This window comes from Heptranchias perlo, chromosome 13 (assembly GCF_035084215.1).
Source record: "Heptranchias perlo isolate sHepPer1 chromosome 13, sHepPer1.hap1, whole genome shotgun sequence".
In the NCBI taxonomy this organism is placed as follows: Eukaryota; Metazoa; Chordata; class Chondrichthyes; order Hexanchiformes; family Hexanchidae; genus Heptranchias; species Heptranchias perlo.
This window is the reverse complement of record NC_090337.1, coordinates 29878979-29898954: the sequence shown is the minus strand read 5'-3', so window position 1 is coordinate 29898954 and position 19976 is coordinate 29878979. Positions and strand designations below refer to the sequence as shown.

The window sequence follows — 19976 nt, the reverse complement described above, 5'->3', positions numbered from 1 at the left end:
CCACCGACTCACTCTCTGGAGGACCAACGCTCACTTTACTTACTCTTTTCCTTTTTAATACCTGTAGAAACTTTTACTATCTGTTTTTATATTTCTAGCTAGCATTCTCTCGTACTCTAATTTCTCCCCCCTCATTATTCTTTGTCATTCTTTGCTGTTTTTTATATTCTGTCCAATCTTCTGACCTGCCACTAATCTTCGTGGAATTGTATGCTTTTTCTTTCAATTTGATACTATCTTTAACTTCCTTAGTTAGCCACGGATGGTACATCCTTCCCCAAGAGTCTTTCTTTCTCACTGGAATGTATCTTTACTGAGTGTTATGAAATATCTCATTAAATGTCTACCACTGCATCTCTACTGACCTATCCCTTAACCTAATTTCGCAGTTCACTTTCACCAGCTCTGTCTTCATGCCCTCATAATTGCCTTTATTTAAGTTTAAAACATTAGTCTTAGACTTACTCTTCTCTCCCTCAAACTGAATGCGAAATTCAATCATATTGTGATCACTGCTACCGAGAGGCTCCTTTACAATGAGGTCATTAATTAATCCTGTCTCATTACACTTTACCCAATATAGAATAGCCTGCTCTCTGGTTGGCTACTCTGAGAAACTGTCCCGAAAGCACTCTATGAACTCATCTTCCAGGCTACCTTTGCCAATCAGATTCTTCCAATCTATATGTGGATTAAAATCACCCATGATTATCGCTATTCCTTTCTCACAAGCCCCCATTATTTCTTCCTGTATACCCTGTCCTATAGTGTGGTTACTGTTAGGGGCCTATAAACTACCCCCACAAGTGACTTCTTGCCTTTACTATTTCTTATCTCTACCCAAATTAATTCTACATCTTGGTCTTTAGAACTAAGGTCATTTCTCTCTATTATACTCATGTCATCCTTAATTAACAGAGCTACCCCCTCCACCTTTTCCTAGCTTCCCGTCCTTCCGAAATGTCAAGTACCCTCGAATATTCAGGTTCCAGCCTTTGTCATCTTGCAGTCACGTCTCTGTAATGGCTATCAGATTGTACATATTTATTTCTATTTGAGCTATCAATTCATCCATTTTGTTACGAATGCTACAAGCATTCAGATACAAAAGCCTTTAATGCTGTCTTTTTACTATTTTTGCTACCTCTACCCTTATCTGCTGGCGCACTCAAGTTTGCACGCTCTGTCCCTTCCTGCCACTCTCCGATTATCATTTCCCTTATTGCTACCTTGCTCTCTTGCCTAGTCTTCTTTCTTTAATTTATCACATCTTCCCTCACTTGATGTCTCGCCCCCACTATTTAGTTTAAAGCCCTCTCTACCGCCCTGGTTATACGATTCGCCAGAACACTGGCCCCAGCACAGTTCAGATGAAGTCCGTCCCAACGGTACAGCTCCCACTTTCCCCAATACTACCCAGAGATTATTACCTTTGAGATTCTGCTTTTTAATTTAGCCCCTTGCTGCTCATACTCCCTAAGCAGAACCTCTTCCCTCGTCCTATGTCGTTGGTACCTACATGGACCACAACAACTGGATCCTACCCCTGCCTCTGCAAGTTACTCTCCAGCCCAGACCAAATGTCCCGAATCCTGGCACTGGGCAGGCAACTTAGCCTTCTGGACTCTCGTTCTTGGCTGCAGAGAACTGTCTATATCCCTCTGACTATTCTGTCCCCTACTACCACTACGTTCCTCCTAACTCCCCCCGCTTGAATGGCTTCCTGTACCATGGTGCCACGGTCTGCTCATCCACCCTGCAGCCCCTGCTTTCGTCCATACAGGCTGCAAGCACCTCAAACCTGTTGGACAACTGCAAAGGTTGAGGCTTCTCCACTTCTACCTTCTCAATCCCTTTACCTGCCTCGCTTGCAGTCACATCCTCCTGTCCCTGATCACTGACCAATTTAAACAACCTTATCCTAAGGGGTGTAACCGCCACCTGGAACCGAACGTCCAGGTATCTTTCCCCCTCCCTGATGTGTCGCAGTGTCTGCAGCTCGACCTCCAGTTCAATGACTCTGAGCCGAAGCTCCTCAAGCCACAGACACTTACTGCAGATGTGTTTGCCCTGGATCACACTGGCATCAAGGAGCTCCCACATTCTGCAGTCGCTACACATCACTTTATTATGTATTAATTAATTAATCTTCTTAATTAAATTTATCAACCCTACTACTTCCAATAAGCTTCACAACTGCTCGCAAACCTTCCACTACTATTAAAATCTTACAATTACTTAGTTGCACTTGTTTTGAAAGTTAAATGAGTCAATTACTCACCAACCAATCACTTATGTGTTTCCCTGTGACGTCACACTTGTTTTTTTTCTCAGAACGTGGTGGGTGGGTTCTGACTGGCAGCGACTGAACTCCCGCTTTCTCCACGCTGTTTATATCCCCACTCTGGTCTCGCTCTTTCCCACTGCTCTCCATCTGGGGACTTGTGCCAAAATTGGGAGGGCAGTCCCACACACTAGTCAAGCAACAGGGGGAAGGTCATGTCTGACGAACATAATTGAATTTTTTTGAGGAGGAAACAAGGAAGGTCGATGAGGGTAGTGTATTTGATGTAATCTACATGATTTTTAGCAAGGCTTTTGAAAAGGTCCGACATGGCAGACTGGTCAAAAAAGTACAAGCCCATGGGATCCAAGGGAGAGTGGCAAGTTGGATCGAAAATTGGCTCAGTGGTAGGAAGAGAAGGGTAATGGTCGACGGGTGTTTTTGTGACTGGAAGGTTGTTTCCAGTGGGGTTCTGCAGGGCTCAGTACTAGGTCCCTTGCTTTTTGTGATGTATATTAATGATTTGGATTTAAATGTAGAGGGCATGATTAAAAAGTTTGCAGATGATACAAAAATAGGCCGTGTGGTTGATAGTGAGAAGGAAAGCTGTAGACTGCAGGACGATATCAATGGACTGGTCAAGTGGGCAGAAAAGTGGCAAATGGAATTCAATCCGGAAAAGTGTGAGGTAATGCATTTGGGGAGGGCAAACGAGGCAAGGGAGTACGCAATAAATGGGAGATACTGAAAGGTGTAGAGGAAGTGAGGGACCTTGGAGCGCATGTCCCAGAAGGTAGCAGGACAGGTAGATGCGGTGATTAAGGAGGCATATGGAATACTTTCCTTTATTAGCTGAGGCATAGAATATAAGAGCAGGGAGGTTATGGTGGAACACTGTTAGGCCACAGCTTGAGTACTGTATACAGTTCTGGTCACTGGTAACTACGTTACAGGAAGGATGTAATTGCACGAGAGGGTACAGAGGAGAATTACGAGGATGTTGCCAGGACTGGATAATTTTAGCTATGAGGAAAGAGTGGATAGGGTTGTTCTCTTTGGAACAGAGGAGGCTGAGAGGTGATTTAATTGAAGTGTACAAAATTATGAGGGGCACAAAATTATGAGGGGCCTAGATAGAGTGGATAGGAAGGACCTATTTCCCTTTGCAGAGAGGTCAATAACCAGGGGGCATAGATTTAAAACCAGATTGGTAGAAGGATTAGAGGAGAGGTAAGGAAATATTTTTTCACACAGAGGGTGATAGGGATCTGGAACTCACTGCCTGAAAGGGTGGTAGAGGCAGAAACCCTCAATTCATTTAAAAAGTACCTGATTGTGCACCTGAAGTGTCATGACCTACAAGGCCACGGACCAAGTGCTAGAAAGTAGGATTAGGCTGGGTGGCTCATTTTAGGCCGGCGCGGACACGGTGGGCCAAATGTCCTCCTTTTGTGCAGTAAATTTTCTATGATTCTATGAACAGCCTGACAGTCATACTCACAGAATCATACCTTTCAGTTAACGTTCCAGGCTCCTCCATCACCATCCCTGGGTACGTACTGTCCAACCGGCAAGACAGACCCACCTGAAGTGGCGGCACAGTGGTATACAGTCAGGAGGAAGTGGCCCTGGGAGTCCTCAACATTGATTCCGGACCCCATGAAGTCGCATGGCATCAGGTCAAACATGGGCAAAGAAACCTTCTGCTGATTACCACCTACCACCGCCCCCCCCATAGCTGATGAATCAGTACTCCTCCATGTTGAGCACCACTTGGAGGAAGCATTGAGGGTAGCAAGGGCACAGAATGTACTCTGGGTGGGGACTTCAATGTCCATCACCAAGTGTGGCTCGTTAGCACCACTACTGACCGAGCTGGCCAAGTCCTGAAGGACATAACTGTCAGACTGGGCCTGCGGCAGGTGTTGAGAGAACCGGCACAAGGGAAAAACTTACTTGACCTCGTCCTCACCAATCTACCTGTCGCAGATACATCTGTCCATGACAGTATTGGTAGGAGTGACCACCGCACAGTATTTGTGGAGATGAAGTCCCGTCTTTACACTGAGGACACTGTCCATTGTGTTGTGTGGCACTACCACCGTGCTAAATGCGATAAAATTCAGAACAGATCCAGCAGCTCAAAGCTGGGCATCCATGAGGTGCTGTGGTCCATCAGCAGCAGCAGAACTGTATTCCAGCACAATCTGTCCCCTCATGGCCCGGCATATTCCTCACTCTACCATTACCAACAAGCCAGGGGATCAACCCTGGTTCAATGAGGAGTATAGACGAGCATGCCAGGAGCAGCACCAGGCGTACCTAAAAATGAGGTGCCAACCTGATGAAGCTACAACACAGGACTACTTGCATGCTAAACAGCAGAAGCAGCATGCTATAGACAGAGCTAAGCAATCCCACAACCAACAGATCAGATCAAAGCTCTGCAGTCCTGCCACATCCAGTCGTGGATGGTGGTGGACAATTAAACAACTGAACGGGAGGGCGAGGCTCCGTGAACATCCCCAGCCTCAACGATGGCAGAGCCCAGCACCTGAGCGCAAAAGACAAGGCTGATGCATTTGCAACCATCTTCAGCCAGAAGTGCTGAGTGGATGATCCATCTCAGTCTCTTCCTGAGATCCCCACCATCACAGAAGCCAGTCTTCAGCCAATTCGATTCACTCCACGTGATATCAGGAAATGGCTGAGTGCACTGGATACAGCAGAGGCTATGGGCGCCGACACCATCCCGACTGTAGAGCTGAAGACTTGTGCTCCACAAGCCAAACTGTTCCAGTACAGCAACAACACTGGCATCTACCCGACAATGTGGAAAATTGTCCAGGTATGTCCTGTCCACAAAAAGCAGGACAAATCCAATCCGGCCAATTACTGCCCCATCAGTCTACTCTCAATCATCAGCAAAGTGATGGAAGGTGCTATCGACAGTGCTATCAAGGCGGCAGCTCACCACCACCTTCTCAAGGGCAATTAGGAATGGGCAATAAATGCTGGCCTTGCCACCAACGCCCACATCCCATGAATGAATTAAAAAAAGTGGGTAGATGCAAGGCATAAGAATGCTTCAGCGGTGACCACTTCGAACCGCCGGTCGGAATGTGGGAGCATCACCATGTTGTTCCAACAGTGGACAGCCAGCCTTGAAATGGCCCAATGAGAATCGTAATATTTTTAATCTTCTGCTCCTAATGGAGCGATCAGGTCTGCTGCAGAAAATAAAGTTTTGGGACCACCATAAGGCCCTTAGTAGGACTAATGCCAGGTCTTAGCTGGCAAGAATTCTACCAAGACCTTATAGGGGCAGATACTACTTCCCCAGGCACACCCAATTGATGTATGGGGGAGGCAGATAGAAGTTCCACCCACGTCTCCTCTACTGGAAAATAGCAGGACATAAGAGATGGGGTAGAATCCCGGATGAACCAAGATCTGCTCAATTTCTGCTCTCTGATCTGGAGATCCACCAGGTTATCACCTTGGCCTGGACCAGCATTTTACATCCAATTTGTTTTATATTTCCAGCAATACCGATCTCTATTTTGGTCTCCAGATCAGCTTCATGGCCTCCCTAATATTCTCATAAGGATCCCTGACCTTTGCTCTCGGTGTGGCTTTATATTTAATGAAAGCTTTTTTATGTCCTTATTCACGCAGTACGTCCCTTATCGCCCATATCAATCTTCTTTTTCTTTACTGGACTTCATTCTTACTAAGTGGTTTGTAGTTACTTTGTCCTCCTTGACTTTGATATGGTTGACCATGTCATTCTCATCCAATATTTCCAATCCATGTACAGCTTTGTAGATCTGCCCTCGTATGCGTCCATTCCCACCGATCCAAATGAAGCCAACACATCTCCAGAAATGGCTTTTCCTCCCTCCCGTGCATCGTCACCTCCAGAATCCACTAAGGATCTATCCTTTGTCCCCTCCTCTTCCTCATCTACATGCTGCCCGTTTGTGGCATCACCCACAGACACAGGATTATCTTCCACATGATACCAAGCTCGACTTCTGCACCACCTCTTTCAACCCTCGAGTGTCTGTGCACTGTCAAAGTGCTGTCCAACATTTAGTCTTGGATGAGTTACAACTTCCTCATATACAACAATGGGAAGAACTAAGCCATCATCTTTGGCCCCTGCCACAAACTCTGCTCCCATGCTACAGATTCCTTTCCCTCCCTGGCTACAGTCTTGGACCCAACCAGACTGTTAGCAATGCTAGCATCTTATTTGACCCCAAGCTTAGTTCTAGACACCATATTCTCTCCACATCAAAGGCTATTTACGTTCATCTTCCCAACATTGCCAGCCTCCATTCCACCTCTGTCCCCCCACCGCTAATATCCTCATAGCCTTTATTACCTCCAGACTCAACTGTTAATTGTATCCATATGATTCATATCAATTAGTGTTAACTGTATTCAGGTGGTGCATATCAATTGGGGACTCTCTTGTATCCATTTATATGGGAGCTTTTCTAGGGTGTGCAGTGGGATATGGATCTCTGTGAAGAAAGGCTTGGAAGCAACTGAAGACCAAGCTCTAGTATTCTATCCTTCACCACCAGGCTATCCAATTTTCTAACATCCAACACTCTCCATTCTGGTTACCTTTCTTTCTCTCCATGAACTCCAAACTGAGTAATATTCTGCACACATCCAGTCTCACTTGTACACTACCCCTATACTCACTGACCTACCCTGGCTCCCCATTCTCAAATGCATTAAATTTAAAATCTTCATCACTGTCCTTAAATACCTTTGTGGCCTCGCCCTAGCCTATCTCTGCAACTTCTTCCAGTCCTGTGTTTCTTCCCCCTCCCCTCGAAGAGTCTGTTCTTATGACTGCCCTTTTGTATAAACCTCCTGCCTTCATCCCTCCGTTGGTGGCAAAGCATTCAGGTGCCAATGGAATTCCCTCCCCAAACTGTTCAGCCTCTCCACTTAAAAACCTCCTCAAAACTCATTTCTTCACTCAAAACTTTGGTCACCCCTCCTAGCCTCACCCTTATTAGCTTGGCAACCGATTTCAATGCTCATATCTGTAAAGCACCTTGGGACATACTCCACTATGCTATATAAATATAGGCAGTAAGGCTTGTGGACAGAAAGTGTGCACCCTATGCAAGTTACGCTTTAAAGTTTATTTACAATGGGCTATCAGCAAATAGATGCACAAACTATTTCACCGGCCGAGCCAATAGGCATGATTTCTCCGATGAAAGGTCATTGACCTGGAACATCAACTCTGTTTCTCTCTCTACAGATGCCGCCTGACCTGCTGAGTTTTTATTTCAAATTTCTAGCATCCGCAGTATTTTGCTTTTGTTTACATTATTTCTCTACTGGACAACAGAAGTCACTTGAATTCAACAAAGGCCATTCGATGAGTTTTTCAGATTGCAATCTATACCTATCTATATAACATATTAAAAGCACTACATAAGTCATACACTTCCTTTTTTGAAATCATCATTTCCTATCATGCCTCTCGGTGGCACCCTAACAGGATTTATTAAGTGAGTAGCAATCAGCTGTTAGGGGTCCCAGTGACACCATCAATTGCACTTCTAACACTAAATGGAGCTTCAGAAGCTCCAATTCTCCACTGCTAAACCACCATTACACAGCTTTAAAGCCCTCACAATCTTAAGAAGCAGCAAGCAATCCAACTTCCCTGCCTGGATATTAAAAGTAGTTTTATATTTTTCATTTTAATATGTTGTAGATAATTTTTTACTCCTTTTCTTGTTCCTTTTTTACTCTGAAAAAAGTTCTCCAGGCTCACCTGGGACCTGCCAGCTACAACGCTTCCCGAAAGCAGCTCATGAGGACAGAACTCCAAAATTCTCCCAGCTGCCCCTTTAACCTCTCCCCATTTAACTTTCAACAATTTTCTGGTCAGTTTCCTATTACTTTTTAATACTTTTTAACCATTTCTTAAGGCATCAATTTTCCCTCATAACCTCACTACATCACATCATTCATTTAAAATTATCAATTTACATAAATATGTATATTCATTTAAAGTTCAATACAAATTAAATACTGCTCACATCCAATTCATTTAAAAAAATATTTTAACATTGCCTCTTTCATTAGATTATTTGTCATTTGAATATTTTTCTGTCTCACATTTCACTCATTTCCATATTTAACCTGATTATATATTAATTATTTTATTTTTATTTACAACTAAGCTTAGGTAAATCATAATCTTGTCTTTTCATTTATTATTTTGTCTAAATTACATTTCATTATTTATATAATTTTAGAATCTTGCTAATTAACAGTAGGTTTGTGTATTCAAGATTATGAGACAACAGGACACCATCATGTATGATTAACATCACAATATTACTGGGAAGGATACAGTGCAAACAGACAACAACGTAAACAACTCCACCAGGACATGAGCTACACGTTAGTGACGGACTCTATCCTCTGATTCACTGTTAGCAATGCCACAGGAGATCAACTAGTTTAAATAATTGTTATATTGCTTTATAATTACAGCAGCAGCACCACTCTCAGTCTTACAGCATGGAAATTAAATAGTATTTTTTTTCTGAACAGGCCCATGACAAATTTAATTTTTTTCTGTGTCTACATCAGTCAGAGCTAAATAGCTGAACTATATTCACTTATAATACAAAACTCAGGAAATACACAGCCCAGTCAGCATCTGTAACGGGAAAAGACAGGTTATGATGCCGTTAACTGGTACACACCCAAAAAGTCATAACCAGTCTGGTCTTTTTACAGATGGTGACTGACCTCCTGCGTATTTCTTGCATCTTGTGTTTTTGTTTCAGATTAATAGCATTTGCAACTTTTCCTTTTTATCTTTATTTAAACATCCTCCAATTAGGAGACTTTCAAGATAACAGTCACTTCTTGAAAGATGAAAGGTAGCTTATGCAATATTATTTAGAGTATGAATAGTCTTTCATGCTTGTAATATTCCTTATTAAAAACTAAATTACAAATGTATAAAATCATACACTACACAAGTACTATCAAATAGAATATTCTACAGATGGCAGGGAAATAGGAATTTTATATTCACCAAAATGACAGGCTATGCTTATTTGGAACTTCTTCACCTGCAAGTTATGTTTCCTTAGTCATGGTAATAGAAATGCTGCACTTGTCTCCATTTGACACTCTATTTAAGAGTTTTGTGGTTTTGCTGTTCTTACATCTTTAGGTTTCTTCTTCAAACATTAGACAAAGATATAGCAAATTGTTATTAATGGATTTCAAAAATATAAAAGTTGCAAAAGAGAAACATACCCTCTGGGAGCTCACGACAAGATAGTGCGTCATCCAAATCTCTCGCAGTGGCTGGATCAATCGTGAATATGCAATCTTCCCTATCGAAAAAAATGACAAATTTAACCACATCTTGTAGCAATTTTAACAAGCACTGATAACTGACTAATAGAAAGCAAACACAACTTTCTGGTAAACTACATAGGAATTTGTTAAAAGCAAAATACTGCGGACGCTGGAAATCTGAAATAAAAACAGAAAATCCTGAAAATACTCAGCAAGCCAGGTAGTATCTGTGGAGAAAGAAACAGAACTGACGTTTCAGGTCGATGACCTTTCATCAGAACTGGAAGAACTTAAAGAAGTTAAAGATTTAACAGTTTTTAAGCAAGTATAGAAGCCAGACAAAGGGTGTGGGGGGGGGGGGGGGTAAGGAAATGACAAAAGGGATTATGGTGCAAGGTAAGGAGGGTGGGTAATGGGGCAAGAAACAAAAGATGGGTCAGAGGAGCTGTAAATGGCTACAGCAGAAACCAGGTGCCCGAAAAAATGGGAGCAGTAGATATGGTCTGAAGTTACTGAAATCAACGTTGAGTCCGGAAGGTTGTAAAATGCCCAATCAGCATAGGAGGCAGTGGACAAAGAGGTCAGAGTGGGAGAGGTATGGAGAATTAAAATGGCAAGCAACCGGAAGCTCAGGGTCACGTTTGCAGACTGAGCGGAGGTGTTCAGCAAAATGATCGCCCAACCTCCATTTGGCCTCCCCAATATAGAGGAGATCCCATCGTGAGCAGCGAATACAGTATAATAAATTGAAAGAAGTACAAGTAAATCACTGTTTCACCTGGAAGGAGTGTTTGGGACCCTGGAAGGTGGGAAGGGAAGTGGCGCTCACACGGGAAGGTGAGTGGGTGTTGGGAGTGATGGAAGAGTTGACCAGAGTGGCGCGGAGGAAACGGTCCCTTCGGAATGCTGAAATGGGAAGGGAGGGGAAGATGTGTTTGGTGGGATGACACTGGAGATGGTGGAAATGGCAGAGGATGATACGTTGAATGTGGAGGCTGGTGGGGTGGAAGGTGAGAACAAGGTGGGCCCTTATCGTGGTTCTGGGAGGGAGGGGAAAAGGTGAGGGCAGAAGGGCAGTCGAGGACCCTGTCAACTACAGTGGAGGGGAATTCTCGGTTGAGGAACAGAGAAAACATATCGGAAGCACTGGTGTGGAAGGTGACACGTCAGAATGGATGCGACAAAGACGGCGGAACTGCGAGAATGGAAGAGAGTCCTTACAGGAAGTAGGGTGGGAGGAAGTGTAATCAAGGTAGCTGTGTGAGGCAGTAGGCTTATGGTAGATATTGGTTGACAGCCTATCCCCAAAAATGGAGATAGGAAAGTCGAGGAAGGGAAGGGAAGAATTGGAGATGGATCACGTGAAGGAAAGGGAAAGGTGGAAATTTAAAGCAAAGCTGATGAAATTTTTCAGTTCGGGGTGAGAGCAGGAAACAGCATCAATGGTGTCATCAATGTACCGGGAAAAGAGATGAGGGAGGACACCTGAGTAGGACTGGAACAAAGAATGTCCCACGTATCCCACAAAAAGGCAGGCATAGCCTTTGGAACTTTGGCTTGCTGTTCAGTGGTGGGATCATGATCCTCGGGGAGGTAGAAGGAGATGTGGGAGAATTGACATTCAGCTTCCACAAGGTAGAGGTCCGTTCGCCAATTAACAACAGCGCGCCCTTGTCAGCAGGTTTAATGACAATGTCAGGATTGGATCTGAGAGAACGGAATGCTGCAAGTTCAGAGGGAGGTAGGTTAGAGTGAGTGAGGGAAATAGAGAAATTAAGATGGCCGATGTTACGCCGGCAGTTTCCAATTAAAAGATCAAGAGAGAGGGTAAGTGGCCAGAGGGAGGGCTCCAGGTGGAACGAGAATTCTGAAGATGGGAGAAAAGGTCCGCTCTGGGGGGGAAAGCTCCTGGCTGAAGAAGTGGGCACGGAGGCGAAGACGACAGAAGAAGAGCTCAGCACGTTTCGAGCTCGAAATTCATTGAGGTAGGGGCTTGAGGGGATAAAGCTGAGGCCTTTGCTGAGGACTGATCGTTCAGGGTCAGAGAGGAGAAGGTCAGAGGGGATAGTGAAAACATGACAAAGGGTAAGATTGGGAGGAGGGATCAGGTCTGAGGAAAGTGAAGTGGAAGAAGGTTCAGGAGGGGCGTTGGTATCTAAGAGTTGTTGAAGCTTGCGATCTTTTGATACCTGAAAGGGAGATAAAAAAGTTTTTTGTTGAAGTGCCGGATGAGACGAAGGATTAAATGGAACTGCGGACCAAGGCAACTCTGAAGTAGTGAGTCGATGCTGCTGAAGAGAGAGGTCGAGAGCGTGCACGTGGCGGCGCATGGATCTCAGGAAGCGGTAAGAACAGGAATTTGTTAGATGTTTAAGAGCTAATAGTTGCAGTAAATTTTTTAAAAATTGTTTCCAGAAATCCAGCTTTGTCAATCGCAACTTTGAAACTCGAGAAATGTTGCGACAAAAAATGTATGATTGTGACCTTACTGTTCCAACAAAGGATATGAAGTTTCAAAGCACATGCAATGCCACTTGCTAGAATATTACGCTCTTCAAAAGGTAGATTCTAGCTATTTTACCTTGGTAACTGCAATACTGGAGCTTTGGATTCTCAAATAGGGCACGACAATGCCTACCCTTATTCCTGCTTGAAATTGATACTGACTTCCACTGGGGTGGGAGAAAGGGGAAGTTAAATCGATCTCAGCTGCATTAATTAGGCAAGGGAAAAGAAGAAAAGATAGCTACCTAAAGATATTTTCTTCGCACTTCTCTCAAGAAGGCATCTTACTGTTTTGACTATTATTTCGCTCAACATAGGAAGGCTCCATTATGAGACTTCTACCACTTTCAACACTTAATTTTTGTCACGTGCTAGTTAAACTTTACCCTGCTGGACAGTGTGTCCACACAGTTAACATAGCCAATGCTAAGTAAGACTCATGTTTTAAAATTAAGTCAAGCTGATTTAATTAACAGAGCTTTTTCTATGACGTTAGTAAGCATCTATAAGCGTCACTTTTCTAGACGAAATATAGATTAGGTTTGGTTTTGATATATTGAGAAGTTACTTTTTTATAAATTTAAAAACATGATTAAATTTACCCACTGTATTGTCTTTTGTGCCTTTAAATGTCTTACTTTAAATTTTTATTACAAGAATTCAACCTTATTCAAAAGTCTTGACTTCAGCTGGATATTTTTTGCCTGAAAAATTGACAGTTTTTAACACATCTGGTTATTGAGCATGTACACGAATTTCCCAGCATGCGCAGCTGACTTGAAGTAAAGGGTGTTTCCCTTCATCCCATTAAGATTTTTAAATTTCTTCACCTTTTCCAAAAGACTGAAACAAACAGAGCGGAGAAGGTTAAGAGGAGATTTAATAGAGGTGTTCAAAATTATGAGGGGTTTTGTCAGAGTAATTAAGGGGAAACTGTTTCCAGCGGCAGGAGTGTCGGTAGCCAGAGCACACAGATTTAAGATAACTGGCAAATGAATGAGAGGGAAGATGAGAATTTTTTTTAATACTCAGCGAGTTATGATGATCTGAAATGCACTGCCTAAAAGGGTGGTGGAAGCAGATTCAATAATAACTTCCATAAGGGAATTGGATATATACTTGAAAAGGAAATATTTGCAGGGTCACAGGGAAAGAGCAGCAGTGTGGGATTAATTGGATAGCTCTTTAGCAGAGCTGACACAGGCACAATGGATTGAATGGCCTCCTTCCGTGCTGCATAGTTCTATGACAACTCAATTAAAATATTAACAACTGCTATTTTCTATTAAGAACTGCTCACTGAACCAACAATGGTGATAGTACACATGATTGACAGCAGCTGTACTTTCTTTGCTCACAGTTAAAATCAAAACATGCATTTTAAAAGTCAAGAACGTACTTTTTTTTCTTAAAAGGTTGAAAATTCAGTAAAATCCTTTCCCTTTTAAACCATTTTTGACATTTGGGGAGGTTTTTTTTAAAAACTATAAAAACTGAAACATTATACAAGCAATGAACTGTTCAGCATTGAGGTTATTTTTATTTCTTTGCAGAAGTTTATGTTTATTATTAAAGTCTGTTTCAGACAACACACTGATTAATAGTGTACTAAATACTTTAAGGCAGGAATGTGAAAACATGAACCAACTGATGACCAGGAAAGTTGTAGGGGTGCCTATGGCACAAAAGAACTGCCAACTTATCTCTGAAGGAAACTGACAGATTAAAAAATGGTGGGAGTTGTAGTCCAATGGTTCAAAAGGGGAAAAAAGGCAGTTTGGGCTTCCATCTCCTGGTCCCCCTCCCCAACAATACTTAATCCTGCCCCCCAATTCATGCCAAATCCCATCAATCAACCCCCCCAAATATTGCCAATCTCTGCCCCCCATGTCCCAAAATTCCTCCTTCGTCCTGTTGGGCCCTAACCCTTACCCCCCACACCGCCACTTCAATGCGAACAAAGCACAAGAATTTATTTGCAATGCTCCGTAATACCAGGAATGCTCTCAATGCTGCCATACCTTGGGACCTTCCATCCCAATGTTCTCAGATCCTTGGAGCTTCTCCCAGTGATCTCAGATTCTGCCCTTGTGTTCACAAAACCACCATCTGCAGTGTTTACGAACCCCCTCTGAGATTGCAGAGCTTTACCTAATTATGTTAAATTACTGGTCCCCCAATAACGCTACTTGGCATAACACCCCTTTTATTACAAAACCTTTGCCTCACAACGTGCAACACTATTGAAAAGTTGCTCTAATGTTTTAAAAGCTTGTGCACTTCCCATCAGTATCATTACCATCCTCCTTGCCTTGCACCATTATCACTTTTGCCCTCCACCCTATCAAAGACCTTCCCTTTCATTCTTTCCTCGCCTCCTCTTCCTCCCCCATTTTCCCTGGCTCTGTTCTTGCTTAAAAATTGTTTAATCTTCAACCTCTTCCAGTTCTGACGAAAGATCATCGACCTGAAACATTAACTTGAGTTTCTTTCTCCACAGATGCTGCCTGACTTGCTGAGTATTCCCAGCATTTTCTGTTTTTATCCCATCAGTATCAATTACCTCTTGTCACACTTTGTTCATTGGCTCAAAGAGGACAGCAGCAAATCGGAACTGAAGAGGTAGGCAATATACAAATAAAAGCAAGGAAAGCAGCTACAAAACTGCTAGTGAAAAACTAAGGACTTCTGAAACGAGCCAATAAAAGAACAGTAGAATCAAAGAGGTTTACAGCACACAAAGTGACCATTCGGCCGGCTCATTGCTAGAGCAATCCAAAATTATTCCCACTACCCCACGCTCTCTCCATAGCCTTGTATCTTCCTTTGCTCCATTTATTTTTCCTAAAAAGATACAATGTTCTCAGCCTCAATCATTCCCTGTGGCCAAGAATTTCATGCTCCAACAACCTGGTATATGAAGAAATTTCTCCTAATCTCTCTTCTCACTCTCAGTGATCATTTAAATTGATGATTCTGCATCACTGACTCTCCAATCAGAAGAAATAGACATTCCCTATTAACTCTACCAAAACACTGGGGTCATTAAAGGCGCTAGATAAATGCAAGTTCTTTCTTTCATGTGACTGGTCAGTGATAAGTGTCAGGCAGTGGTTAAGTGGCCTGGCCATCTTCAGAAAGTACCAACAGCTTCGAGTAGATGAGTGCCTGGAGGAGGGTAGTGAGGCCCTTGATGGAGGAAATGCCATCAAAAGGCAGGTGAGCTAATCCTCGAGTTAATTCTAACTCCAATTTTATTTGAATGCTTAGCATTTACATACAGACTACTCAATCTTCTCGAACATTGCCTTAATCTTTTTCTTCGTTTTATCATTTAATTTTTTTGCTATCCATTGCCCCTTCTGCAACAGTGTTTTTATCTCTCACTGCTCCATAGCTTGTCTCTTGCTCTCTTTCCTCTGGCAGTATTTTCTTGCTTTTTAATTCAGCTAAGCCTTCTGCTTCTATTCCAATAGCTTTATTCATCCTGTTCTCCCTCTGCAGTCTCAAAACCATACTCTGCCATCCTTCTGCCATAGATGACCAAATTTTCCCCCACTGCTCTGTTTATCCTTTCTACAATATCAGTGCTAGGGAAGGGAGTGGTGGATGCACCGTGCACAGGGTGGGGGGGAACAGGAACAATGCCCTTTTTATTTTTAAAAAACATGTTCTCTCGCTTTTAAAGATTTGTGTATCTAAATCCCTAAATTTGATCCTCCAATTGTTTGGCCTTGGATTCACCAGAATGATTCCGGGGGTTGAATTACGAGAATAGGTTGCATAAACTTGGTTTGTATTCTCTGGAGTTCAGGGGTGATCAAATCAAGGTTTTTAAAATGATTAAGGGACTTGATAAGGCAGATACAGAGAAACTATTTTCTTGTGTGGGAGTCCAGAACAAGGGAGCACAATCTTAAAATTAGAGCTAGGTCATTCAGGACTAAAATCAGGAAGCACTTCTCCACACAAAGGATAGTGGAAATCTCTCCCCCAAAAAGCTGTTGAGGCTAGGTCAATTGAAAATTTCAAAACTGAGATTGATAGATTTTTTGTTAGATAAGAGCATTAAAGGGTATGGAACCAAGACGAGTAAAAAGATACAGATCAGCCATGATCTAATTGAATGGCAGAACATGCTCGAGGGGCTGAATGGCCTATTCCTGTTCCTATTCATCTCGCCTAGTTCCCTTTTTAATCTAAATAAAATTTGTTGATTTGCAGTCAAGTACCTTTATCTTTGACTATTTCCATTCCTTTTCAACTTTTGTTTCAACCCATAATAATTTTATGGTTGCTGTTTTAGATGTTCTCCTACCTTTGCATTACCCACCTGCCCCATTTCATTACATAAAACTAGGTTCAGCACTACCTCGTTCCTCATTGGGCAAAAAACAATGAAAAGAAACCAGTCATGAACTTATCGCAGAAACCCTGCCCCTTCTTTGACTATTACATTACTTTTACCTCAGTCTCTCTGAAAATTGAAGTCACCCATTATTATAGCTCTGTTGTTCCTGGTACCAAATCTGAGCAACAGTGTGCTGCAACATTCCTGAGAGTGGCTCTTGTGCAAGGCATTGTGTGGGACCGTTGCCCTGAACAAAAAGTTGCCATGAGGCAACAAATTAGACATTTTTTTTAAAAATTGAGTATCATATATTACTACTAGTCAATCTCCATGATGTTGCATACAATAAGTCAAAACCTGTCAAGTGTTGAAAAGTTGTTTCCCAAACAATGCGATGACACTAAACTCAAACTATGAACAACAGAAGCTGCTACTACAGTAGCATAGAGATTTTTAAAAATGGAGAATTTAAATTAGAGCTTATGATGTTGATTGTTTGACATAATACAATCGCAATAGAAAGTGAACCCAACACAGAAACCAACACAAAAGACAAGCATCATGACTCACCAATGACAACAGAACAATACTAGCGACCAACGCGGCACAGCTAAGTAGGCATGAGTGAAATCAAAAGTTAAGGGGACCAAACACCCACCACTGGATCAATAAATTCAAAGAGCAGCATGCAAACCAATAAATGAATGAAGCAACGAGTACCAGTGAATTGATGCCCCTCTTCCTACTTTTGGCGTTGCTGCTTCCTGCCCATGGCCAGGAGCTGACTTCATCAGCAAGTTACTTTCCAAAGTTCTGTATGATTCCTGTCACAGTGCCACAAGTCATGTAAGGCTGCAACTACATTGTGATAGGTAACTATTTACATACAGAATTGCCATTACAAATGTTTACATAGGGTTTTCAACTGTAAAAGCGTTAGCAAAAATTGGAGAAATAGGAAGTAAAGATTGTTGACCGCAAGTCGGTGCCATACTCAGGACTTGTAATAATGTAGATTTTTTTTTCCCAGGAAGGATAGGAAGTATCCTCCCTAGACATTGCTTTTTGTTTAAGGATCAGCTGGAAGCTCTGGTAAGCTGTAACGATGGAGTCTCCTGTCGAATGAGTCTCAATTGTTGTTGTTGCTGCGCTGATGGGAAAAGAGCCCAATCGTAGACACACATATAAGGCCGCACCCATCGCATTGAAAGCTAGATGAGGCAGGTAGGTGAATTACATGCCAGGCACTTGGCAGCCAGATCTCGCAACATCGCAAGCTCAAATTCATTCATACCAACCTGGCATACGTGATACCATTATGGTCTGTCGGTGGCTGTGTCTTCCGAGGTGTCAGAGTTAATATTGCAAGATTTTAAAGTGGCATTTAATGTCTTCAAAGAATTTAATCCGCCCACTGATATCCAGCAGAAGATGGCTTTGGAAATTCTATAATCAGGCATGTGAGCAACACGTCCTGACCAACGCAACTGGATCTTTTTGATCTTGGCCTGAATTCCAGTTATAATGCAGTACTTAAGAACATCAGCATTAGGCACCATGTCCTGCCACTTGATGCCAACAATGTGTTGTAGACAGTGCAAATGGTAATGGTCAAGCCGCTTGGTGTGATGGTGATAGCAGATCCATAACTCCAATCCATATAGTAGGGTGGGGAGGACAACAGCTTGGTATACAGCAACTTTTGTTGGCTACTAACCCCTTGTTCCTGCTAGAGTTTCCATTGATTTTGCCAAAAGCAGAGCAGGCCCTGCCAATCTGGTGAGTAACGTTGTTAATTGTGATGTTCTGCGAGAGAACACTACCAAGGTAGCAGAATTTTTCAGTGGCACGTTATTGTTTGTAACCAGAGAATGTGAGACCAGATGACCAGGTATAGGCTGTGCCATGATTTCAGTCTTTTTTAAGTAGATTGTAAGGCCAAAACACTGTGCTGCCTCAGAAAAGCTGTCAGATAGCAACTAGACGTCCTCCCAAGTGTGGGCAAGTAATGCACAGTCATCGGCCAAGAGCAAGTCAGCACACAGGCGACGAAGGTTCAAGATGCCACCATTTGTGTGGTATTGAATATAGATTCCCCGTCAAGAGTTTTTAAATGCCTCGAGCAGTACCGCGACAAACAGGGGCAAGAACACCTAGTGTCTGCAAATGGTGATGACACGCAGCCTTGATTTATTACTCGGGCCATCATACCAACATGTAAATGCCAGACAATGTTCACAAATCTATCAGGGCATCTGAACTTTAGAAGAATCTCCCACAAGTGCATCATGATTCACAGAATCAAATAACTTTGTCATGTCAACAAAAAGAAGAGGTTTTGGTGCTCTTCACTACAGTTTCCGGGATTTGACAGGCTGAGAAAATCATGTTGTATGTTCCTCGACCAGCCAGAAAGCCACAATGACTTTTTGGGAGAATTCTTTCTGCTAGTTGTTCAGTTAGTTGACAGAGCATGATGCGGGCAAGGATTTTACCTGCTACCAACAGAAGAGAAATTCTGCGGTGACTATCGCAGCATAATTAATCATCTTTGCACTTGTAGAAGTGCACAATGCTGGCATCTTTGAAATCTTGCAGCACAATTTCATGTTCCCAGATTTTATTGTAAAGGATGAGGTGTCTCTTAAGCTTGTGGCCCCCATGCTTGTAGATCTCTGCAGGGGTATCGACATTTGCTTGATCGCAAATTGGATTTCAGCCACATCAGGTGGGATGGCAAACTGGTCTTGCTCAGGTAGTTGTGGTATGTTGTTTAATGCATCAGCATACACCACAGAGGAATGGTTGAGGACTTAGATGAAGTGATTGGCCAACAATCCAAGATTTCTGCTTGGTCAGTTAGCAACTTTATGCCATCTTCACTCAGGATGGGGACAGTGCCACTTGTTTTCAGTCCATATACAGCCTTTAACTAAAGCTTCGTTTAAGCTTGTTGCTTTAATTGCAACTAGCACAACGCATTACATGGATGATCATAACATCTCAAATGTCGTGCTGGCACACAATAACGTAGTCAATCAGGTGCCAGTGACCAGAGCAAGGATGCATCTATATGGTCTTGTACTTGTTGAAGCATAGTGTTGGTGATGGCTAGCTGGTGTCCCAAGCAGATGGCCAGGAGGAGAGTGCCACCGCAATTTTCACTGCCAACTCTGTGGCATCCAATTACCTTGTTCCATGAGGTGTGATCATGGCTAACCCGAGCATTAAAATCACCAAGGATTATTAGATTGTCATTTCTTGATGTTGATATGATGACGTTAGTGAGACCTTCACACAATTGCTCTGACGTCATCAGTGTTGATGATGGTTGATGCACAGGTACTAATGATGATGGCATAACGGTGTAGCTCAAAGAGAATGTGAAGAACCATTGGCCTGTTGTCAATATCTTTCGGCTTGGCTTGTAGTTTGCATGCTAAACCCATGCAGATAGTGAAGCCAACG

General features: G+C 42.7%; 1 protein-coding gene across 6 annotated transcripts in view; it reads right to left on the bottom strand.

Moving 5' to 3' along the window:
- The window catches only part of dis3l2 (DIS3 like 3'-5' exoribonuclease 2), a 289590-nt gene that overhangs the window by 163920 nt on the left and 105694 nt on the right, over positions 1–19976 (bottom strand). For all 6 annotated transcript variants that reach the window (XM_067995258.1, XM_067995259.1, XM_067995261.1 and 3 more), the window contains one exon: positions 9608–9687. In XM_067995258.1, the coding sequence (XP_067851359.1) occupies positions 9608–9687 (80 nt within the window). The remainder of the gene's footprint in view (positions 1–9607; positions 9688–19976) is intronic.